Source organism: Prionailurus bengalensis, chromosome B4 (genome assembly GCF_016509475.1).
Source record: "Prionailurus bengalensis isolate Pbe53 chromosome B4, Fcat_Pben_1.1_paternal_pri, whole genome shotgun sequence".
Taxonomy (NCBI): Eukaryota; Metazoa; Chordata; class Mammalia; order Carnivora; family Felidae; genus Prionailurus; species Prionailurus bengalensis.
The window spans coordinates 116,865,551-116,892,175 of record NC_057358.1 but is presented as its reverse complement, the minus strand read 5'-3'; the positions used below and the strand labels follow the sequence as shown (position 1 = coordinate 116,892,175).

Sequence of the window (26,625 nt, the reverse complement as noted above, 5' to 3'; positions counted from 1 at the left end):
CACAAGAAGTGCTGCAGGAATGAAGACATACATACTTTCTTTGCTCTTCCTTGTTTGGTTTTCAGATGATCTGGAAATGTTCTGCATTGGTGAGATAATAAGACCCAGCCACATGAGTCTTCTTTAGTAGTTCAGTATTCTGAACACAGAGAAGCAGGCCTTAAAATCACAGAACCCATGGGGCGCCTGGGTGGCTCAGTCGGTTAAGCGTCCGACTTCAGCTCAGGTCACGATCTCGCGGTCTGTGATGAGTTCGAGCCCCGCGTTGGGCTCTGGGCTGATGGCTCAGAGCTCAGAGCCTGGAGCCTGCTTCTCATTCTGTGTCTCCCTCTCTCTCTGACCTTCCCCCGTTCATGCTCTGTCTCTCTCTGTCTCAAAAATAAATAAACGTTAAAAAAAAATTTTTTTTTTAAAAATCATAGAACCCTTAGTCTGGTAGGACCCTAAAAGTTGCCTAAGGCAATCTCCCATCTAATGTTTAAATGTTTTACGACATCTTGATAAGTGATGGTCCAGCCTATTTGCCTGACACTACCAGTCATCCAATTCTCACAACCTCTTGCTATGGCCAACTTCCTCAATTCCATGGCTGCAGACTACTAGAAGGCTTTCTGCCTCAAAAGCAACAAGGAAGAAGCAGCTTTTCTAAGCAAGACTATCTGTCTTATAGGGATGGATTTGAAAGATAATAATTTCCTCATTTTGCCCCCACCCAGATTCCTATATTTTGAGCCTCAAATATGTAGAAACTGTATTTTCTCTCCTTATCTTTTCGGCTCTACTATATATTTGTCACTGAAGTGCATAGCTACAAATGAGCATTCTGTTCCAATAATTGCTCAAATTACTGGTTCAAAGTTTGCATGAGTCCTTCCCTATAAGTATGCTAAAAATTACTTGCAAATAGATTAATATTAGTAACAAATAAGTAACATTAGATACAAGTAGGAAATTTTTTAATGTTTATTTTCTTTAAGAGAGAGAGAACATGAGGAAGGGGCAGAGAGAGAAGGAGAGAAAGAACCCCAAGCAGGCTCTGCACTAACAGTGGGGCTCGATCCTTGGGATCATAACCTGAGCTGAAATAAAGAGTTGGATGCTTAACTGACTGAACCACCCAGGCGTCCCAGTAGAAAAAATTTTGACATTAATAGAATAAAGTACTTAGTATAAGGGAGGAAGTTATGAAATGCATAGAATATCCAAAATGCCAAGGAATATTTCTTATATAATTAGGAGTTATAAATTTATTAAAGTCAATTTCTCCTTTTCCAATTAGACAGCCAGACATCACTCTTCTTCAACTAAACCTTAAGTACATAATCCCATTTTCCTGCCCTTTATCTAATTCATGTTTGTGACCAAACAAGAGCCATGTTTAACTTGTTACTAAAGATTCCTTTTTGGTTTTTTTCTTTTCTTTCAATAAAGACCTAGTTTTACTTGCACATTTTTCACAAGCATCAAATAGTGGGTGATCTTTCAAGCTTGAACAGTAACAGTTGTATTGCTGAGGAAGGACTTCTTGTTTCAGATGGTCTAGGTAATGATTTACAGCTATTTTTGGTAATTCTCAAAATGACAGCTCCTTGAATTTTTCTGTGTGCAGAAAAATTTGCTAAGCTGGCATTTTTCAGACCCTGGGAGGTTCATCCCAATTCTCAGCATGTGGGAGCAAGGGAATGCTCTGAAATCCTTACTCCAGAGGGAATTGACCTGCCCCCATTATCTTGTAATACATGTGAATGTTTGATGAGGTTTCCCTATATGTCTGTGGCCTCCTGAGGCCTGGAATTTGTGGGCCAGGGCTAACCTATCAGCTGGGTGAAATTACTTATAAGTCTGGGGCATTCCAAGATCAAACCTGATAAATTGACCTATAATGATAGTTTGGTTCCTCCAAAGAGAATGAACAATACTTTGTAGTATCTATCTTTATATAGTACTTAGTAAGTGGTTGTTTAAAAGTAGAAAGGATGCTAAAAAGCAATAATATAAGAATTAACAACCTTGAAAAATTTTGAACATTATCAGAAAAGATATGTGAGTTGTGAGTGCCACTGACTGTTGGAAAGCATAAGCTGGGGTAAAAAAATATACAGTAAAACCTTGGATTGTGAGTAACTTGTTTTGTGAGTGTTCTGCAAGAGGAGCAAACATTTCTAAGAAATTTTAACTTGATAAACGAGCAATGTCTTGCAGTATGAGTAGTACATGATGCCGAACATCACATGATCACAACTGAGCCAATGGTTCTTGAAAGTTGCTCTGATATACAAGTTCTTTGGATTACAAGCATGTTTCTGGAACGAATTATGCTCTCAAACCAAGGTTTTACTGTATATATATGTATAAAATGACTATATATATATATATATATATATACATATATATATATATGTATATATATACACACACACACACACACACTATAAGAAATAGTAAAAGAGGAAGGGGAAGAAAGAACACAACAGATAAGAATGAGGTAGAAAGTTTTTTTTTTAAAGAAGAAAAGAAGTGTATTTAATATACCTTTTAATCATTTCCTTACACAAAAATTTTCATAGATCTTCAGTACCTACAGAGTAAATTCCAGCATCCTAAGCTAATATTTAATGTGCTTCATGATCTATATAGAACCAATCCCCCAACACATGCCCTCTTTATTTACTGACTTTTTTTCTAGAATATTCCTTTGGGATTCTTATCTTCTTGTCCTTGTCTCTAAGGAAAATCCTATGTGTTCTTTAAGACACAGCCTCAAGGACTAAGAAGTTTTACGCATTTGTTGATGTTGGTCTTTACCATATTTATGTTAGTTAGACTTAACATTTTCTAAAATGCCCCCCTCAGATAGTACTCCATATAACAGCAGTGGTGAATTAGGGATGGTTTATTCTAGGAATTCTGACTCTAATGCCATTAAATATTTGTATCCTAGATGTTTTGTGTGTAGTATTTTTTAAAAATAGGTTATAGAACTTAGGGAGTTAATTATAAAACTACTCTTCTCGTTATTTTCATTATGCTACCGACTTCTGCCAGCTATGTATCTTCACTTTACCAAACTCTTCAACTTTGAGAGATTTTTCTTTCTCAGTTTTTCCAAAGACTCCATTTTGCTTGAAATCAACATCTAGCACAAGTAAACAAAGAACTGTCCAGGTTTACTAAGAGCCTTTAGAGAATCTTACCACACCAAAGTTATATAATAAAGAGTTTCTGTTTTTCATCATACTAAGGAAGGTTGAATTTAAAAGATTTAATAAAAACAGTAAGACTGGAGGATTTCTATCAGAATATATGAAAAACCAGATTTCCAAGAGCTAGGATAAAAAGACCACACTCTTAGAGAGCAGTAAAAATTGAATTCCTACAGATTCCAAATTGAAGTGCAAATTTGTCTTTAGAATTTACCTGAATGTGTGAATGGAGATGTATCTTACAACTCCATGGAACTTCACATGTAAACAGCTCCTAGCAGAGATAGTCACAAAGAGAAGCCCAAGAAAATAGGTGACTGTAACTCAGCTCACACTGGGCTTTCCAGTACCCAAATCAGTAAATTGAATCTATAACACTAGTTCCATTTCTATAAGGAAAATCAACAAAAATTTTTGCATCATCATACTCTAAAGAGCTAATCCCACCCTCTTAAAAAAAGTTATATATTCTTTAATTAATCCCTAAGAACTAAAAGAGCAGCTATAATTAATTTTCATTAACTAAAAAAACTTACATTATAATACAAAGAAATGAAATTTAGCAAGATGGCCATCAAAATCATTATTTATTAAATTTTCCAGACTATAACACGTAGGTTTCATACAGATCATTCACAAGGAGTCTTCAGTCCTCCATGCCTATATAATTCCTTGAACTTTTTGTGAGCATAATGTCTGTAGTAATCATATCACTTGGATAATGCATAATCCAGAATGCCTCTACCAGTGAAGAGGCACTAAGAGAATTAAAAGACAAAGGGGCTCCTGGGTAAGAAAACACAACTTACTCTAGGGTTAAATTAGGTCAGGCATAGTTCATCAATGTATTGGTGTAGCTATTTCCAGATTTGTTGAACTCTAGGGACTCATTTTGATTCTGCCCACCCCAAGTACATGTCATTTCATGTAATTTTTAGTAGTTGCTTTATCATTGCCATCAAAATATTTTAGCTGTACTGAAATAAACTTTGTTCAGAGATTCTCCGTAGCCTCCTAGCACCACAACTTGATTCATTTTGTTTCCTCTTCCTGGAAAGTCTCTTCCCTTCTGCCTGTCAGAAATACTGCCCATGTTTAAGGACCAGCTTAAAATTCAACCCCCTTCTAAAGCCCCCACAACTGCTAATCTCTGATGACTTCTGCATCTTTTAAATTCTCACATCATTTTGTTTTCTTAGGTATTTATTGTCTTATTTATCTATAATATTTTTATATGTAAATATTTTATCCACCTACATTACACTATTCTGAAACACATATTATGTTTTGTAATGCTTTGTGTACCAAACATTGCCTAACATATTGCCTATTTTGGTAGTTATATTTGTTGACTGGTTGGTATAATTTATTACTTTCATTCTAATTTACCTTTTCTACTGTTTCTCAAGAAAAAAAACCCATATAGATCCAAATTTGGAAACCCCATTCTGAGCTACTTTACAAAACTCTCATTTGTACAGTCATGACATCACATGTCAGTAAGTGCATGTTGGTACTAGAATTCATGGCAACAGTTACTAGGGAGTATTCAAAATGATCCAAGATATTAATTTTTAGAAATTATTGGTGAGATTATACAAAAAATATTAAAATTCTCATAAAACTCTCAGATCCTAAAGAATTCTACTAAAGTATTCCTCCCTGTGAGAAACACTATTTTAATAAATCCTCGACTACTCTGAATTGTAGGATGAAAAGAAAATTTTATGGTAATTATGACAAAATATATTCAAAGTCTTAAACAACTATATATATATACACACACACACACACACATATATATGTCTGTTTTTTCACAAAGTTTTTTATTTTATTTATTTATTTTTATTTTAGAGAGAGAGAGCACACAAATGGGAGAGATGAGCAGAGGGAGAGAGAGTCCTAAACAGGCTCCACACTCAGCGTGGGGCCCAACTCAGGGCTCCTCCCACAATCCTGGGATCATGACCTGAGCTGAAATCAAGAGTCAGACACTCAACTGACTGAGCCACCCAGCTGCCTCAAAAATATATACATTTTTGATTGATCAATTTTACTTCTAGAAAACACATTCCAAACAAAGATGTACACAAATAGTTAGCTACAAGGATATTCATTATAGAATTAAAATATATGTAAAAATAATTAAAAACCTAATTAACCAAAAATAGGTGATTGGTAAAATAAGTTGTACACCATACAAGGGAGCCATTAAAATGTGTGTTGTACAAGAATATTTAATGAAATGGAAAGATGATGTCAATATATTGTTATATGAAAAAAGAATTATATAATTATATTTTAAAGTACTAGAAATATAAACTTCAAATGTCGATTATGATTATGATATGAGATAATCATATTTACAGATTTCCAAATTTTCTATAGTGAGGATGTAGTACTCTTGTGTAAAGAATTTTAAAAATGTTAAGGCATTAAAAATTTAAATAAATATCTAGCCAGTACCTAAGAATTGCTCATTAGGGTCACATAATTTACAGCCAAGAAAAATATATTATGTAACCTTTTGAATTAATCACAAGACAAACTAAAGAAAGGATCTCCCACCTTGATGGCTTTTTTAGGGAAGTGTATGAATATCATATTGCTAAAGCCAACCAATGAGATAAGACTATGGGAAGAATATTCCTTCCCAGCATTGTTTGTGCCTCACAGCTCTTATTTATTTTTGTTTGTAGGTCCATGGGAAGTGTATGTGTAAGCACAACACAGCAGGCACCCACTGCCAACACTGTGCACCATTATACAATGACCGCCCCTGGGAGGCAGCTGATGGCAAAACAGGATCTCCTAAAGAGTGCAGAAGTGAGTACCAAGCCCACAAGACTAAAAGCCTTCTTTGTAAAGTAAACTTATCTCTGGACTCCTTGGTCTCTAGAAATACAATATAAAGTGGTAGATGACAGGCACTGTAACCTACACAAATATAGCCCATATCACTGCCCACTAAAACCTCCACCATTGGAAACAATTGCTGCTTGCAAAGTTGCCAATATGACTGTTTTACCAACAATGTGTTGCCCAATGCTTGGATGCTTTGCAGAATCTAAGCACCCTTCTTGAGAAGTTGACATAATAAAAACATAGCTAGACACAAGAGCAACAGGAGGATTATGGCATACAATTACCCTCACAGCTGAAATATTGAATTATAACCATGAAAATAGCTATCTCCAGTTTGGTTCTCAAAACAAACCTATAAAGCAGATGGTGTTAATCCCATTTTAGAGATCAGGAAATTGAGGCTCAGTAAGATTAAGTAACTTGCCAAAGTTAGTAAATGATTGTCAGGACTTGATCACAGCTCTTCAGACTCCAAATTAAATGTTTGTGTCTTTTTTTTCAATAATGCCATAATGCCTTTCTTTTCACTTATGATACTTGAAATGACAGATCAAATTTGAAATTAAGCCAGTTAGTCAAGAATTGGACTACATTACCAAGGCTAACTTGGGAGTTTCAAGATTAGATAAAAGGGTAAAAAATATGGGAATAAAAACAATTTTTTTCTTTGCAGTTCAAAATGTTCAGACACATACACATGCCCATAACAATGTTTATACTCACAAACTTCAATTTTACAAGGATTTAAAAGGCAAGCACCGTGGGTAACATTGTGGGAAGTCTCTTCCCATACATAATTTGGAATCATAATTGATTTATTTAGTTTCTAGGAAAAGTAAAGGATTTCCTCTAGGCATAAATCCTGAATTATCTTATATTATGCTTTTTAAAGATTATGAATCTGGTCAAAATATCATAACAACACATCAAGGAAACAATGAAAAAACAATAGCACAAACACGGGTTGACGTCCACGAAAATGTCTGCATTCTTATTCTAAATCACTCATCAAAAGAATCTAAAGAATTTCTCCTAAATTCCTAGAGTGCCATTCCTGGTCCTTTCCACAGACACCAACTGCGTATCTAAAGACCTGTAGAACACAGAGACTTGTCACGTGGTGCTATTGATATTATAAATGACTTAGAGAAATTGTTACAAAAGAAACAATGTGGGTCTCTTCTCTAAAAAAAATTCAGGCTTCTATAGGAAACTATCTTGTACTCACCAGTACATCAATAGCTAAGGAATAGTACTTCATGAAAGACAAATCAATCTACCTGACAAATTCCTAATCCCTGTCCCCATAAGGTTCCTTCTAGGCTTCTCAGTGAGCATGAATTCAGACCTGTATCTGCAATATGAATTTCATTTTCAAATAATGCCTGACAATGTGGAGTTTTCTAAGCATGGTCAGGGGACCCACAGTGATGACTCTGGTCCTTGGGAAGCAGCAGGAATAGAAATTGTGAAGTGTTACCATTAAAGGGGGGAGGAAATGGGTAGCCACTCAAATAGTTTTTCCACAATAAATGTCAACCCCAGTTGCTAAGGAAACAGTAACATCTCTGCCTAAGGAGATGGATCTATGCCTTGCTGACTTTCAGGCATATCCCAAAACTTAATTATTTTTTAATTAAAAATTACAAAGAAACACTGGAAGGATACACAAGAAACTGAAAAAAAAAGTAGTAACCTGTTAAAAATAGGGAGGACAGGATACACAGGGATAGGGATACTAGAGTTCTCATTGTCTGCCTTTTATATACTTTATATGTTTTGAGCATGTACTGTGAAAATATGCACTATTTAAAAAACTAAAAATAAATTTTTAAAAATAACACTATATGTTAATTATATTTGAATTAAAAAATTAGCAATCAGCTTACCCTATTTTTAACTGCCTGAATATTAGAGAACCTGTTGTTTTATTTTTAATTATTTGGTTTCCTCCCATGCCTTTTTCCCCCCTCAGCCTGCAAGTGCAATGGGCATGCTGATGCCTGTCACTTTGACATTAAGGTGTGGGAGGCATCAGGTAATCGTAGTGGGGGTGTCTGCAATGACTGTCAGCACAACACAGAAGGTCAGCATTGCCAGCGATGTAAGCCAGGCTTCTACCGGGACCTCCGGAGACCTTTTTCTGCTCCAGATGCTTGCAAAAGTAAGTCAACTAGTGGTTACTGAAAAAAAAAAAAAAAAAAAAAACTTGCTTTGTACAAAAGAGATGAATCTTTCCATCTTTTATATGCTGATCCATGGGACAGAGGTCATGAAATTCTCAGACAATACACTCACATACACTAGTTCGTTTCTTCATTGATAAAAGGCATGAACTTTCAACTTCATAAAAATAATCTCCTTTATCACTCTGCATGAAGTAAAATTTTTTCCCATAGCATCACATTTTGGAAAACTAGATGACCCAAGATTAAAAAAAAAGGATGCTGAAAGAAAGATATATTTACAATAAATTTTTAAATGTTTTACTTATTTTTGAAAGAGCATCAGTGGGGGAGGGACAGAAGATCTGAAGAGGGCTCTGTGCTTACAGCAGTGAGCCCGATGTGGGGCTTGAACTCAGGAACTGTGAGATCATGACCTGAGTCGAAGTCCGACACTCAACTGACCCAGCCACTCAGGTGCCCTTTAAAAATTTTTTAAGGGGATGCTGGCTGGCTTAGTTTGTAGAGCATGTGACTCTTGATCTTGGGATCATGAGTTCAAGCCCCACATTTGGTACAGAGATTACCAAGAAAAGTGTTTTCTTTTCTTGTAAAATTATCTTAAGACTAAATATATGAGTAGGACTTAGACAATAAGTGAACTCAAACTGATGAAATAAAGAGTTATTATCTGCACTTGGGTCATTCTAGCTTCATCTCTACAGCAAATGTGAAACCTGAAAAACCACAGGTTTTCATATCATTATGAATATACTTTGGTTGACACTGCCTTAATGTACCCCTGTATTACAGACTAATTTAGAACATAACAATAATCCCCTACTCTTCCCCAAAACACCATAAAATGGATTTTGCTTTTTTGTTAGCATAATTCCAAGAAGACGTTTATATGAAAAAAGGGTAGAATTTAAAAGATCTGCTCAATTAATGAGACATTATCTGAAACATGTGACTCTGAAGGGCACAGTCAGAGCTTAAGGAGATGTCCAATGTGGATGAATAGCTCATCTAACTACATGAGTAGCTATACATCTATCAACTCAGAAATTATTAGACGACAAAAACCACTCAAGACTGTTAATGGAGATTGATGATCATGCATTTCCTTTCCCCACCAAGGACTCCATGTCACTGGCTCAAAAACAGTGACAGGAAGGGAGCAATACAATAGGAAACAATCATTTAAAATCTTGCCTTTTTTTAATTTAAAGGAAAAAAAATTCTATTGTTCTTGAAAAATACATATTTTTAACATCAGACAGGAGATATCTACATGAAATTTGAGTGCTCTTGCTTGTTACAAGCTTTCTCTCTTAAATTGTAGAAGACAGAAGGTGGCACAGCTCACTTTCAACATTGAGCCCAAAATTTAGATTTGCATCTTAATATTTCTCTGAGAATTCCGTTTTACTCCTGCTCCTTTCATTTGAATAGGTTTTGAACAGATCTGGAATAGAAGCTTTCCCTGATCCTTATGGTTATGTGATCTTATGCCAGCTATTAAAGCTGTTTGGATTTTGATTTTTTTTTCTCCCCATAGGGTGGTAATGAGAATTATATAAAATAAAGTATGTAAACTATTTAGCACATTGCCTTTATAGAAAGCTCTCAAGAAATGGAAACTAGCATTATAATAGCTATTATTGTCCTATAAGATAGAAGGTGGGAAATAATGCTACAGAATTTCTACTCTTTATTGATTTAAAACACTTTATGTCAAAGATAATTACATCTTTAAAATCCACAGTACCTTGGGAAATAAAATAAAGACCCAGCCCCAAGTGCTCAATGAAGGGTCTGCTTATAAAATTGCTTAGACTCACAATATATTCAGTCCTAATACCATTTTCTACAGGATATAGTTAAATAGATAGACCAGTGCCTTGCTGGCTTAGTCTCTAGAACATGCGACTCTTTTTTTTTTCTTAATGTTTATTCACTTTTTTGAGAGAGAGAGAGAGACAGAGAGAGACAGAGAACAAGCAGGGGAGGGGCAGAGAGACAGGGAGACAGAATCTGAAGCAGGCTCCAGGCTCTGAACTGTCAGCACAGAGCCCTATGTGGGGCTCGAACCCATGAACTGTGAGATCATGACCTGAACTGAAATTGAACACTTAACCCACTGAGCCACCCAGGTGCCCTGAACATGCTACTTTTAATCTCAGGGTCATGAGTTAGTTCAAGCCCCACGTTGGGTATAGAAATTACTTAAAAATAAAAGTTTAAAAAGAAAAGATATATATTTAAAAATATATAATAGATAGATATTTATATATGTGTATTGCATATCCTCAGACCATTAGTAGAAATGTCCAAAAATGAGAATGTACTAACTACTAAGCAAATAATATAGAAAAGGAATTTATCATTGAGTAACTTAGATAAGGTAACTCTCTTGTTGGACAACAGGCAACATTTTTCCTTTTTTATTGCTTTTTAAAAAAAGTTTATTTACTCATTTTGAGAGAGAGAGAGAAAGAGAGAAAGCAAGGGAGGGGCAGAGAGAGAGGGGGGAAGAGAATCCCAAGCAGACTCCACACTCAGCTCAGAGCCTGACATGGGGCTTGAACTCACAAACATGACATCATGACCTGAGCTGAAATCAAGAGTTGGATGCTTAACTAACTGAGCCACCCAGGCACCCCAATGGGGAACATTTTCAAATACGTTTTCAAAGATACTATTAAATAGCATTGACTTGAAACACTATGTTGTACAATGTACCTAACATATATTTGTTCATTCAAACATTCAATGCATATATATTGAGTGCCTATTGAGTGCCAAGAGCTAGGGACACATCAGGGAACTAAACAAGTTCTTTAACCATTAAAAATAGAAATAGAAAATGTTTGGGGCACCTGAGTGGCTCAGTTGGTTAGGCATTGGACTTGCGCTCAGGACATGATCTCGCAGTCTGTGAGTCAAGCCTCTCATTAGGCTCAGTGCTGACAGCTCAGAGCCTGGAGCCTGCTTCGGATTCTGTGTCTCCCTCTCTCTCTACCCTTCCCCAGCTTGCACACACGCACTCTCTTTCTCTCTCTCTCTCTCAAAAATAAATAAACATTAAAAATTTTTTTAAAGAAATATAAAAGGTTTATTGGCAGACCTGGAGCCAAGATAAATACCTTTTAAAATTTTTGTTTTGTTTCTTTTTGTTACTGTGTTATGTTCAAGCTATGGCTCATATTCTTACAAAATATAAAAAGGTTGCCAGCTCTAGCTTTTTAAATCCTAGAGAGCTTTTTAAATCCTAGAATTTTAAATTCAGAATTTTACAAAAAGATCATGAAAAAGGAGATTAGTTAAAAAGTGACTCCTTGTTAATGATCACTACTTAACTTATACAACTCTTTTAGAGACTTGTACAAAAAAAAAAAAAGAATTTACAGGTTTTGGTCCCCAAACTACAAGTTCTATAAAAACATAAGCAAAATGTGAGAATGTAGCTAAAACTAACAACACATAAGAGAGACACAGTCTTTTCACAGTGTCTATTTATGTGAGAATTTGTGTAAAAGTATATATGTCTGTTTATGTAAGCAAATAGTGGCATGTATGTGTGCACATGTATGTTAGATCACATAAGTATGCTCAGTATTGTGTTAGAGAGTGTGGAGGGAGCTCATAGGAGGAGCATTTAACAAGAGTCGAATGTTTTGGGGTGCCTGAGTGGCTCAGTTGGTTAAGCATCTGACTCTTGGTTTTGGCTCAGGTCATGATCTCACAGTTCGTGAGTTCAAGCCTGCATCAGGCTCTGTGCTGACAGTGTGCAGCCTGCTTGGGATTCTCTCCCTCTCTTTCTGTTCCTTCTCTGCGTGTACTTTCTCTCTCTCTACATAACAAATAAACTTTAAAAAATTAATTAAAAAAACAAGTTGAATGTTTTGAGTTTTGATATAAAACCTGAGGCCTGAAGTTTAATAGGAATCAACATAGCACAGTTAAGTTTATTCCTAGTGGAGAAAACAACCAGAGCCAAAATGGAACAGAAGGACAAAGAACATAACATACTTTGAGAACTGAAAAAAATTCAGAATGGCCATAAAGGCAAGAAAGAGGGGGGAAGGCAACAACACAAAAGGGAATGAGAATAGTAGAAAATATGTGTGGTTGCCTGGTGTCCTCATCTTTGACAGTGAGATGGAGCTGACTGCACTACCCACAAGTGGTTGAAAGTCAACCAATAAATATCATTTAGCATAATTTTTCCTGGGCCCTACCAAGTTGATATTTATAGGCATTATCTAAGTATTAGAAGACCTAAATAAAGCACCAAAGCCATTTCAGTGAAAACGCCATCAAGACCACATTAATACATTTTTTAAAAACCTGAAATATTATGAGGTATTTAGAACATATTTGCCTGACTTACTCAACTCTTTAAGTTGTCATGAGATTCTGAAAGACTGAAAGATAGAAAATACTACTGCTAAGTGAAATTGCTAATCACTCCTAAACAAATACCTTCATAGTATTTAATGCACCAAGTAAGGAAGTTATGAAAATAACTGATACCAATTTAGTCCTTCTAGCGTAATTGTAGGTGGTAGATGGATTAGTAGGGAAGATCCATATTTCCTTCTTTCCTTCTCCGGACAGCCCCCTGATCCACTGATTAGACAGCTGAGGAAAGCATATCTCCATTCATTTTATGGCTATTCTGGCATATGTTTGGGACAAGATATCTGTGTCAACTTCCCTAGCATGGATTTCTTTACTGGCACCTTCTTCTAGAATATTATTCTTTCTGTTCTTCTCTCAACTTTTCTGAACCAGGGGGAACTCCCAATACTTATTCGTACATGCAGTTCTTTTCTCTACCTTCATACTCTCCATAATGTATTGTTTGATTGTCAACATGTTTGGCAGAGTTTTCATTTTTTTATCTAGTAATATTTTCATATCATCGACTATCTCCTTAACAGATGTGTCTATGTACCACCTTCAGAGTAATTAACTTTGACAAAGTTTATGATAAGTTTACTAATATGATAACATTTACTAACGTTACAGTGTACCAGATTTCATGCTAGATGCTGATAGAGATATTGCTGTAACTAGAACTTTCCCCCCATTAGTTCCTACTTTTCTGAGGAAGGTCGTATCAAGAAAACAAGTCAATATTATGATATGATATTAAAAAATTTAAACTATCTCAGTGTGTGCTTATATCAACATGTACAATGTTATTCAAAATAACAATTTTATTATATTTATTCTACTGTGCTTACCAAGGCGGAAAAGTAACCTGCAACTCAGTGTGTGGTCCATCATAGGCCAGCCCCGTTGGCATCATTCAGTTGCTGATTAGAAAATAGAGAACTTCTTATCCCATCCCAGACCTAATGAACCAAATATGCACTTTAACAAAATTCCCAGATGACTGTATCATACTAAAGTTTAAGATTGCTTCAGAATGCTTCTCTTCTCTCTCTCTCTCTCTGTCTTTTTAAGATTTTATTCTTAAGTAATCTCTACACCCAATGTGGGGCTTGAACTCACAACCCCAAGAACATGAGTCTCTACCAACTGAGCCAGCCAGGCACACTCAGAATGCTTTTCAACAAAGGTTAAATGCATCTTAGCACTTACTCTACAATTAAGTTGGCTAGAACATCCTACCATTCCCAGAACATCCAAGTTAGCCAAGATTTGCATTTCTATTTGTATGCATATGAACTTAGAATTTATAAAAATGAATTACATAGAGATGTACTGATTAAAAAATAGATATCTGGATGAATATTTTTCCATAGTGCAGCATTTTCCAAAGTTTGATTCATGCAACACTAACTCCATGAGATGTCAATAGGAATTAGATAAGGAAAATTTTTTCTATGACTTTCAAAATTTAAGAAATGATGAATTAATCAAGTACTTATTCAGGATTTCTCCAAGCATTTCATATGCTAATAATGTTCATTATAAACCTCCTATAAAACTTTGAGGTGTGTCTCTCAGATTTAACCAAAGAATGCTTTTCTTACAGAGTGTCTAAGGAGCCAAGATAAATACCTTTTAAAATTTTTGTTTTGTTTTCTTTTTGTTACTGTGCTATGCTCAAGCTATGCCTCATATTGGAAAATGCTGGAAAATACCGCTATTATATAGTGACATATCTATGGAAAGACTTCACTTGGGAAGATATATCCTAGAATATTCCTTCTGTATATTTCTTCCTCATTTCTAAGTGCTAGAGCCTACAACTGTATATCAAGGAAATAGTAAACCTTCTATTTCCATCAGTGAAATAATCACAAACAGAATATTAAGTAAAGCAGGGCAATATAGTCTGTTGGACTTCCAGAGATGATTTATGAAAACATCTCTCCCTTATTTCCTAGTTATCTTCTCAGGAGCTGGAACCACTGAAAACCTGAGGCAGCAGCCCAGACAAAATTTACTAGAAGTATATAAATTATACCTCAGTTTAGCTCAGGAAACACTTACAGAGTGCCTCCTCTATGCCAGGCATTGCAGTAAGCACTAGGTCTGTAAAGATAAAAAGGTCTTCCCTAAGAGATCTTTAATTCTAAATGGGGAGAAATTTAAGTAACAGATTATTTCAATATACTGTGGTGATGGTGATGATATAATAAATAATAGTTGACATTTATTGAGTGCCTACTATTCTCTGTTTACTGTTCAAAAGGCTGTATATGTATTAGCCTTTGTATATGTATTAACTTCCACAAAAGCTGTTTGATGTTGGTACTATTATCCCCACTATATGAGCAAATGCAATGAAAGGGATACATAAAGCTTCTTAGAGAGAGTGTAGGGTAGAGTGAAAGCAATTAAGGGAAGACTTCCTTGAAGAGATGCCTCTGATACTTCTTTGGTGGCTGTTTTTATTTTTTCCTCTAAAAGTACTGAAACACAATATTTGTACTACTTTCTAATCAATGATTGCCTTTGTTGACTTCAATGAGTTGATCTAGAAAATAAAATGAACTGATGTTATTCTTCCTCACAGATTACATATATATACACTTAACAGAATACTTACCTGGACACATTTTTCCATCCAACAAATACTGGTGACATTAATCTTGAGACTCTGTTCACAGTTAGGTAGCTAACTCTCTGCCAAATAAGCCAAGGATTTATTGGCTCCATTGATGTTCCAGGCTATTTTTCCCTTCCACTCTCCTGACAAGCTCTATGCTGAATGCTATTGTCCTTACATATACATTTTTTAGTTGATGGTAATAAATTCATCAGACCTGAATAAAAAGAGCTCTAAACCAAATCTACTGGCCAATAGATTTATAATTAAATCATCTCTGTTCTCGCTTCCTCTTTATTACAATCTTAAGTAGGATCAACTGTGGGACACAATCAACAACACATTTCCATAGCCAAGAAAGCACTTTGAGGATTCTAGAGATGTTTGTTTTTTTAAGACTAGTAGAGATCATTGGAACTAAATTTATTTCTACAACTCAGAAAAAAAAAATGTAAAGGACAGTGCATTTAAGGTCTGTAAACACAAGGGAAAATGTGAATCTCTCCAGCTGAATCTAGAGTTGAGAGGAGAATGGAGGCTCAGACCAGCTGGTTGCTAAAGTACAGAAGTAAAATGGAAAATATAATTATCACTGTGTACTAAGATACTTTGAAGAACACTGTCTCTATGTTTTAAAAGAGCAGTCTCTTTTAGAGTAACTCACTTGAAATATTGAATGTCACTTATGTACCTGTTGTATCCTATCACCTAAGTAGATTTTCCTTTGGCAGACATATTAAAAACATGAGAATGACCTCACTGAACTGTGGTGTGCTAGCTTTCTAGGGAGGGAAAATGCCCAGATTTATAGCATTGGTCAATTTCTATGGTTTAAGTATTTCCCCCAAGGCCAATTTCAAGCTATCAGATCATTTTCAAATCAGGAACTCAAATAGACTCATACTCTATACCACAAGTGGAATGGTTTCCCTCCTTGGAAAGAAGTCTTGCCTCCACCTTCACAGCTTCTTTCTCTGATCTCAAGCACTACTCCAATCTAGTCATTGGTTCCCCAACCCGTGTATGGATCAGAATCACTTGGGAGCACTTACTGAAAATATAAACTCTCTGAGCCTTTCCCTAGATCTTCTGAATCAAAATCTCCAACAGGGATCTGGGGCAGATATCTGTTTTTTGTTTTTGTTTTTGTTTTTGTTTTTGTCTTTAAAAGCAAGGTTGGTGATTCTGATTCAGCCTTTTGGTTTCCTGGCCAGCAATTGAGAACCATTACATATACCATTGTTTCTAATGTGCGCTCTGTTCACTTCCATCCTTGAATGAAAGATTTTGAGCTAATAATCATCTATAACTCAATCTGCTCACTGAATTAGCCATAACTCTGACAGAAAATCCTAAAGGATTACTAAAACTCTTGACTAGACATTTTTCCTGACTCAATGATAGATATAAATGATCAAAAGCTTTCATGTCACTTATCTTTCCCTCTTAAGAATGTCTAACTTAGAACCTCTGCTTTTCTCAAAAAAAAAAATTATGGCAGATTTCTAAGATACCTGTTTTTCATGTAACAGTTTCCAAATAAATATCTAGCAATTCCATTCAGAGAACTCCCTCTTGTTCATAGTATATACATTGATTTACCATAAGTACCTCATATTTTAGAGTTCATTATTGTGTAATAAGACTGGAATTTATAATAAAATTAACTTACCACTACATTGACAATTTACTTTTACTTCTGTATTTACATATTTCAGAACGTGCACTAAACTACTATGTTATTGTGTTGGATTTAATCGTTGAATGTAGTTCTTCATGAAGCCCCATTCTCCCCCCCACCTTTTAACACCAAAGAATATCTTAAATGTTAGATTCATGGGAAATTGGGTGTGAAATATTGACAGCTATTCTATGACACCTCTCTACAGAAAATTTCCCTTACATACACACACATGTTCCCATACAACACATGGTTTGAAATAGATGTTTGAAGAAATGACTTATTGAATAGGATAGCTCTTGGGGCACCTGGGTGGCTCAGTAAGTTAAGCGCCTAACTTCAGCTCAGGTCATGAGCTGGTCTGTGAGTTCAAGCCCTGTGTCAGGCTCTGTGCTGACAGCTCAGAGCCTGGAGCCTGCTTCGGATTCTGTCTCCCTCTCTCTCCCCCTTCCCTGCTTACACTCTTGTCTCTCTCTCTCAAAAATAAATAAACATTAAAAAAAAATGTTTTTTAAAGAATAGGATAGCTCTTTGTTTTAGGAAACGGCCAGTTAGTTCCTTTACAATAAATTTTTGGCTTTTATGTTATGACATATTTTTAACTATTGCATCGTCTCTCTCCATATTTAAAGAAAAATCAGCAAATGGAAAAGAAAGCAGAATTTATTCCCTGTCAAAGTAAACAACCTCTTGAAAAACTGACATGCCCTTCCTTCCTCTCTGGCGGTCCAAAATAAATGTAGTCTGTTGCCTTTCAGCAAAGAGTGAACAAAAATAAACTTGGTCCTTCTGCCCTAAAACCCAAACCAAGTGTTTACCAAGATACCATTTTGTTACTTGGTTACCGTTACCCTGACTAGCCAGCTATCTTTGTAAAGAGCTCAGTCATCCATCCAAATCTATCTTTTTTTCCTTCTTGCTTTTTTTCTTCTCCTTTTCTTCTTTCTGTCTTAGGTGAAAACTGCTCAACTGATGGAAACACAGTGTCTAGAATGGGTGACTCTCTTGCTGCAGACTGTCTTTCCATCCTTCACAGTCAACTCAAATATCACCCTCTCATCATGCTCCCAAGAAGAATTTCTGTGTTTGTCTGCTTGCTTGTACCTCTATTTATTAATTATTTCATTCTACCTCTAGGATGGTTATACTTTCCCTTCAAATTGTATCAGAAGTAAAAATTTTTAAATAATTAAATCCAGATACCTTACCACATTTAGGAGCCCATAGCACTTCCCCACTTTTCATTGTTGTACCTGTGTTCCAGTCCGTATCAGAAAAGGATTGTTTCCCAAGGGTCATTAAAGTCTCTTCCTATAGTAGCTTAGTGGGCTTTTTCTTTCAAATTACAGTTTCAGCAAAACCACATGAGTCCATTTTATGTCATATAAACAACTTAGACATTCCTGTTTTATGCTGAAAGCAACTGTGAATGATTTCAGCATAGAATCAATATGAAGTAACTGTTTTTGAAAACTTTAAATAGAACCAGTCACTTGGCAATCATAGTTGGGAAACTTTAATGTCAACTTTAAAAAAATCTAGGATGTAAAACCAGAGGGTTAAGAAATGGAAAAGATAGAGAAAAATACATATATCATAATGTAGTAATCATACTTGGACTATCCCTTAAAAAGATCAAATGACATAAATTAAAATCACCCCTCAAAAAGGAGAAATTTTATGAACTGATGAATAATAAAAGTCAGTCAAATTTGGGAAGAGAAGTGGGAGAGATCATGAGATTCTCTACGATGTTTCCAAAACAGAAAGTGTAATTCACTGAATAAATAAACAATACACCATTCTGTGTTTCATGAGGACAAGCAATAAATAATCAGGCAAATAATTATGAAATATCAAAACTCTCAGAAAGCCTGGACAAAATTAGATAGGGTACAAAGAAGAGAAGTAGCATTTGTTGAATGGCTACTATGGGCCAGATACTGTGCTGGGCAATTTACATAACTTACCTCATTTAGCAATCTTTAGGAGTTAGGTGGTGACTTTTATATTTTACAAATGAGGACACTGAGGCTTAAGTTAATTATATAATTTGTTCAACTTCACACAGCTGGTCAGAGGCAGGGCTGGGATTTGAATCCAGGTTTGTCTGACCTTAAAGACTGATCCAAATACACACAGAGATCTCAAGAACTTGATTCTACACTGTGGTCTGGTGGATGAAAACAAAATGAGTTTTTAAGTGCAGAAATGAGTGAACATATGTATTAGAACCAAATATAGTTTTTAAAGGCCTTAACCTCTTGAAAAAATGTATTATCATACATTGCCATGTAAAGTTTGAACTTCAGGAGCTGCATTTATTTTAAGGAATCTTCGTACAGGAAAGATGGAGCTAACTGAAGAGTGTTCCACATGGGCCAACACAACAATCAAGAAAACAGAGATACTAATGAACAAATATGAAAGAGGCTAAATAGTCTCAACTCAACTAGGAAACTGCTCAAGAAGAATACAACAACTTTCTTCAAACACTCAAAGGGTGTAAGGGGACATAGGGAGCAGCAAAACGTAATTTACTGCCCTAGAACAAAGAGTTGTAATTAGATATAATTGGATGAAAGTGAGGAAAAAAGATTGATTAATGTGAAAAAAAAATTCACTGCCAGTGAAAGGCATTTATGGGTGGGGAATGTCCCCTACAGAGTTGGAATAAAGAACTTTTATCACAAATAATAAATAATAAAATTTGACTGAGTGAAGCATTAAATGTAGGGAACCGTCTTGCACTAGGAAAATTCAGAATAATCTGTTCTGTTTAACCATTTCAGTTTTCTCTGGATTTGGGGTGTGTGTATGTGTGTGTGTGTGTGTTCTATTTCTAGTATCTTAGGATTGCAATGCTGTGGTGCTAAAATACTAAAAACCTATAAAAGAAATAATATGACCCTTTTAGGAGATTCATCAAAACATATTTCATGGCTGTCACTCATTCCAAGGCACATTCATTCAACAAAGATTGAATCACTAAAATGGTTCAGCATGGTCCTAGGCCATTCATCTCTTTGGATACAGAGATGAAAAGATGTGGTTTCTACCTTCTGGGCCTTCACAGTGTACTATATAGATAGCAGGGAGGTGAAAAATCATAAAGAGATTAAACTGGAGGCCAAAAGACCATCAATCATTAACAAATATTCATTAAGTGACTATAATTCATCCATTTTTTAAAAACTCAAACAGATTTACTTAACCAGTAAATCTTACTAGGTGGCAGTCCCATCCTATTCACTGTATATATACAATAAAACAGAGTCCCTAATTCCATGGAAACAGACTATAAATAAATTTATCCAAGTAAATATGTAATTTAAAACTATAATAAGTGTTATGAAGAAAAGGGTACCATGATAGATTTTAGCAGGGATGAACCACATCAGTTGAAAGGAGAAGACAGATGGGGTCAGTAAGCATTCTTTATCCAAAAGAAAAAGGAGTTAGGGTTGACTACAGTTCCTGGCTAGGCACTTGGTTAGATGGTGGCTGAGTAGAATGGAAATACAGAAGACTTTCTTCAACAAAAAGATAATGATGTTTGATATAACCAAATTCCTCAAAGCAAAATACCGTGTGTACAATTATACTTAAAAGTCTTCCTGTAACAAAATGTATCTCTACACTCAAAAGTACTTTCTGCAGTTTTAACTGAAGTAGCAACCCAGGAAAATAAAATTAGCTATTTAGCCATCTAAGATCTTTTAGATATACCCAGGAATAAATAGTAACTGGCTCAGTTACAACTAGTAAACAGGAAAAGAATGATACAGAAATCAAATTGAGGGTCTGAGTAGTGGTCACATAGTAAAGCATTAAAAATAAAGGGTATGTCTTTTGTATTTATTTGCATTACTCATTTAAAGTATATAGAAAACCCAGGAAATATACTTAAATACCTTACTTTTTCTTAAAGCATTGGATTTCTTTCACTGTGTGATGTACAATAACTCAAGAGACATTGCATTTCAGTAAGTGAAAGGCAAGTCTTAATTTGTTTTATTAGATTTATTCTAGCATATAATTTTATTTCTAATTAATATTCATCTTGAATATTGTTAAACTAGCTATCTTTGAACACAATGCATATCATATATAAAGGATGAATTTAAAAAATGGGCAATAACCTTTGTTTATAATGTTTTCTTTATTTTCCTATACCTGTTTGTCCACTAGCAAAAATAATTGATAGTAAAAGGAGAAAGCAGTACCCAAAAAGGTAGAAGACTTAATTTTATATTAATTTAACTGCACACTTGATACAGTAGTAACAAATCATACTGCCTCTTTTCTGTTTAGAGCTACCTCTCAGTCATTGTCTTGGTCATAGCTCCAGTTCCCTCTAAGAACCTCGGCAGGCAGCTGGGCAGCTTTTGAAATGATTTTGATATTTAAAATTCCCCATCAGAAATTATGTAGGGCCTTGGCCTTTTCAGGGGAAGATGGTGTTGGGAGGCTGGGAGGCTCTGCTGAAGGAGTGGCTACTGGGCAGTGGTGAAAGCCTTTGACAAGCTGCTGCTTTCCCAGCTGAGGGCCTTGAACTTTGAGTTCTGTTTTTAGAAAAGCTAAATCAGGAGCAAATACTTTGAGGGTGTTTTGCTCCCAGCGTAGCTTTTACTAGCAGAATAGCAAAAGCTACAGCCATCAGGTAATAGTAAGGAGTCCTGGCAATTTTTTAAAGGTGTACGATGCTGAACTCAACTAGTTGTTTCTGCAGTAAGCTTGGCATCGTGGACCACTCTCTGAATGAAAGATGTGCAAATGACTTCTGGAGTTGTGGTGAAGGTGGAAATAAAGAGAGAAGACAGTGAAAGCTTTAGCAACTTCATCAGAAGAAAGGAAGCCATAACTCTCGCATTTTGTCCCTGGCCATCTTGTACTCATGTTTACATACTTATTATGTTCATGTAGATTCACAGCTGGGACTCTAGTCCTAAATTACATGGTGCAATATCTCCCTATAAGCAGCAGGATCATGGATCATGACATACTCTTTTTCAATATGCTCTCACCCACAAAAGGAGAGTAAGAGCAGATGAATTTATTTTATCCAAAGAAAGGAACATGTAATAGGAGGCTAACCTAATTCTGTAAGACAAAGTAGGCAAGAAAGCTGTTTGCCACCAAATTCCTCCCAGATGCAAAGTGAGGAATTTCAGGATATTTTAGAAACCAATCAAATTATTAAAATCTCTTTTAAAAACAATCCATATCTGCAATAAGGTAGTTGTTGCTGTTTCCTCTGTGTTCCCATGCACCCCGGGGCAGTGGGGCGGGGTGCTACTCAATATAGCATTTACTGTCTGTAATTATTTATTTGCATATCTCTCTTGATTCACTGAAGAGCTAGTTATGACTCTGTATTCCTCTTTATATCTTCAGGTTCTAGCAAAGCTCATGTTAACACTAAACTTCAAAAACTCTTTGGCAAAGGTGTGAATGAATGAATGAATGAGTGAATTAGTGAATGAATGGTGGACTTTTAAAAACTAGTATGTTGATGATGCCCTACTGGCTCAGTTGGTAGAGTATATGACTCTTGATCTCAGGGTCATGAGTTTGAGCCCCACGTTGGGCACAGAGATTACTTAATAAAAAAAAATTTTTTTAACCAGTATGTTTCAGCCAGATAATAACAGTCATTCTCTGAGCATTTGATGTACTAACTGCCTGATACATTGCTAAATATATACAATATCTCATTCAGTCCTCATACAGGAACCCTATGGCATATGTATTATTAATCTTGCTCCATCAATAAGAAAAGGGAAACTTGAAGAGGTTAATTTCACAAAATCCTGTAAAGAATCACCCTCGTAAACCAGAATTTGGACTCATGAGCCTGACTTTTAAGTTTGTGCCCTTACAAATTGTATTACACCACCTTTGTTTTATTTTCTGTCTTCCTAAAAGATCTTACAGGCAATTTCCAATCAAGCTGTATTGTGATTAAAACAATTATTAATTTCAGAGCCATACACATAAACAAGGTTATTTAAAAATGTGTTCATCCATTATTTCATGAACAGTATGTTTTCTGGTAGAAGTTACTCCAGAACAGCCTCATGTCCTAACTCTTTTCTGCAAATGCTCATAGAGAGCCAGTGTTTCACATAATAGATGTACTTCTGCAAACAAATATCTGTAAATAAAATTTGGATAATATCTAGCAATTTTATATTCGTTATTTGAAAAGAACCTGTCATGAAATCTTTTGTAAAAGTACCCATTTCCCTCACCTGTTTTGAATATTTTGTATTATTATTTTAGGTATTCTTATAACAGGACACATCATTACAGAATGTATTATTTAAAAGTGGTCATTTGCATTATTAAAGAAACCTTGTGACATTATTTAGGAATTTAAAATGACATTTTTAATAACTTTATTCTGTCAATTTGGTTTAGAGAGCAGCAGTGGGCAAGTGGTTTGGGGAAAAGGTTTGGGAGGGATGAAAATTATTCCAATAATGAATCATTTAATACCTCGACAGGCCATCTGGCTGCCACTCAAAGCACCATTTTATCTTTTTTTTTTTTAATGTTTATTTATTTTTAAGAGAAAGAGAGCATGAGAGGGGGAGAAGTAGAGAGACAGAGGGAGACAGGGGATCCAAAGCAGGCTCTATGCTGTCAGCACAGAACCTGACACAGGGCTGAAATCCACAAACTGTGAGATCATGACCTGAGCCAAAACCAAGAGTTGAAGACTGGAACAACTGAGCCACCCATGCGCCCCACCATTTTGGCTTTTAAGGACAATTCACCATAGCCGTACACACCAAAAATTATAATGAAAGAAAAATAAGTTCAGAATGACAGCATATGATAATAGTTCAATCTTTACTATTCTATTGTCTTCCAACAAGAAGACAAAGCTGATGGAAGGATTTAGGTATGCCAACTGGGTTGTAACTGACATTCATCGTAATGAATATGTAAAAGGTTAAGTGCTTGGGTTGCACTTTAGAATCAACAGCCAATGAGAAATATATGTTGAAGAATCAGAACCTCAACCAGAATTTAAGCAGAACCTTTTTTTCCCCCAAGCAAGATGAAAATATATTTCCATTTTGGAAGAAAATAAGAAATGTAGATTATGTGTCAAATATTGACTGTTTCACAAACTTCAGGAGAGAGGTATGCAAGGCAAGCCTTGGTGTGCAGTTTGAAAAATATGCTGTGAAAGGTGTCAGTGCCATCTGCCTGGAGCTAGTTCTGCATAGTTTCCAAATGGTATTTTTATCTTGTAATTATGCAAAAAGTCACATTGACAGAAATCCACAGCACATGTGATAGAATCACATGAAATGTGTGTAAGTTTTAAAGTATATGGTAGTACACAGAGGTCAAATCCTAAAAAGGCTTGAATTTTCTATTAGAGTAAAAGATAATGGTGACAGTGGAAAACCATATATTACAATAGGTGGAAGTCTAAGACGTCTTTCTTCTGGCTCCCTTATCTGCTGTCAAGAACCAAGCTGACTTAGGTGCGTCTGGGTAGTTCAGTCAGTTAAGCATCCGACTTCAGCTCAGGTCATGATCTCACAGTTCACAGGTTTGAGTCCCATCAGGCTCTGTGCTGACAGCTCAGAGCCTGGAGTCTGCTTCAGATTCTGTGTCTCCCTCTGTCTCTACCCCTCTGCCTCTCGCTCTCTCTCTCTCTCTCTCAAAAATAAATAAATATTTAAAAATTTTTTCTTAAAAAAAAAGAACCAAGCTTAGAACTGAATATTGCAGTAACTATTGGTTTAGTCATCTCAAAATGATGCACTGTTTATATTGGATTATGTGATCTCATTTAGTATCATCACATAGCACTTTGATACATTTTGGTACATTTTGTGGTACATATTATATAACTTTCCTAGGTAATTAATTAATTAAGAACAAATAACAAATCAACAATGCCTTGCTAACATGATAGAAATATTAGTCATCCACTTTCATAAGCTAGAAATGTTAAAATGTTCCTCAATTTCTATTTGTTGCTCAACAGTTTCTTCTTCCTCCTCAAATGACCTCCAAATACTATCATTTCAATCTAAAAATTGATTTTTCACATCCAACCTTTCCTCCTGTTCCCACATCTACTCTCTTAGTCCAGCTCCTTGTTCTCTGTCATTTCTTATCAGTCTCTCCCTACTCTAGACTATTTCACACAATGCCACCAAAGTATCTTCAAAATTAAATCATAATCATGTCATAATTCTGCTCTTTGAAAGTGTTACTTCTGGGATGCCTGGATGGCTCAGTTGGTTGAGCATCCGACTTCGGCTCAGGTCATGATCTCACAGTTCATGAGTTCGAGCCCCATGTCAGGCTCTGTGCTGACAGCTCAGAGCCTGGAGCCTGCTTTGGATTCTGTGTCTCCCTCTCTCTCTGTCCCTCCCCCACTTGCACTCTGTCTCTCTCTCAAAAATAAATAAACATTAAAAGAAGAAAGAAAGGAAGAAAGAGTTACTTCCTATGTCTCTTTATACCCATAGAACAAAAATCAACTTCTTGGGTTAGGCCCTTCTCAATCTGGCTCCAACCTTAACTCTGACTTTTTCTTCTGCTTCATCAGCTTCAACTACTTTCCACTCAATGGACATTCTAAAATTCTCATCCTCTCCAAGGAGGCCATGCCCTTTCACATATGATTCCCACTGCCTGGAATGTCCTTCAGGTCAATTCCACAAATACTAATGTGGGCATCTTCCATATACCAGACACTGTTCTGGGGACTGGAAAACAAAAATAAGAAGATAAAGATGCATCTGTCAATGAGTCCAAAGTCTGGTAGTAAGGGCAACATGTATACAAACAAATAATGATGTACTATGATACACACAAAATAGAAGTATATACTAAACACAGAGGCAGCACAGAGGAGAACATGGTAAACTGTCTGGAGGGAGCCAGACAAGGAAACATGTTAAGATCCAGACAGACAAGGTGGGAAAGGCAATGCAGGTGTAACAAGGGGCACCGGAGCAGGAAAGAGCTTCACATTTTCAGGAAGCAGTAAGCTTCCACATGTAATGTGAAAACATAAAATGCAATGGGGATGAACTTTACAGTTGAAAATGGTTAAGATGCTACATTTTGTCATATCTGTTTTTGGCCACAATTAAATTTTGTTTTCATTATTTAAAATAAATGCAGTGCAGGGAGTATCCAAAGACTGGGATAAACAACAACCTGTCTTTCCCTCCTTCTCAGCTTGCAAACTCATACTCATCTTTTAGGATCAGCTCACATGTCTAAATGACTCCTCCTTTGCAGTTCCAATGTGGCTCCCTCAGCCTGTCTTCCTTTTTCTATGCTCCCTGTAGCACTCCTAGGCTTCTGTTAGAGTATCTAGTCAATGCATATGGAAAGTTTTTGTTTACTCCTCTGTTTCCCCAACAATACTATGAGTTCCCTGAAGGCTGGCACCATTACTTATACAAGCATAGATCCTACACCTCTACAAGAATTATTTCTTGAATTAAATTGTTAGTTAATCCGCAATTAATTAACCATGTGCCAGCCACTACACGAATGTAGCCATATGCTACATGCATGATCTCCTTTTATCCATACAACAACCATATGAGGGTAGATATTGTTCTCATTTCTATTTTAAAGACAAGAAAACTGGGATAACTAGAAGCTAGGTATCTTGCCAGAGGTCAC

At 35.8% G+C, this 26,625-nt stretch overlaps 1 protein-coding gene across 4 annotated transcripts in view; it reads left to right on the top strand.

The window, feature by feature from the left end:
- Positions 1 to 26,625, top strand: part of NTN4 (netrin 4) — a 124,141-nt gene that overhangs the window by 76,753 nt on the left and 20,763 nt on the right. For 2 of the 4 annotated variants that reach the window (XM_043562175.1, XM_043562174.1), the window contains exons 4-5: positions 5,903 to 6,029; positions 8,044 to 8,232. In XM_043562175.1, coding sequence (XP_043418110.1) covers positions 5,903 to 6,029; positions 8,044 to 8,232 — 316 coding nt within the window. The remainder of the gene's footprint in view (positions 1 to 5,902; positions 6,030 to 8,043; positions 8,233 to 26,625) is intronic. The other 2 variants (XM_043562177.1, XM_043562176.1) reach the window with 1 other exon arrangement.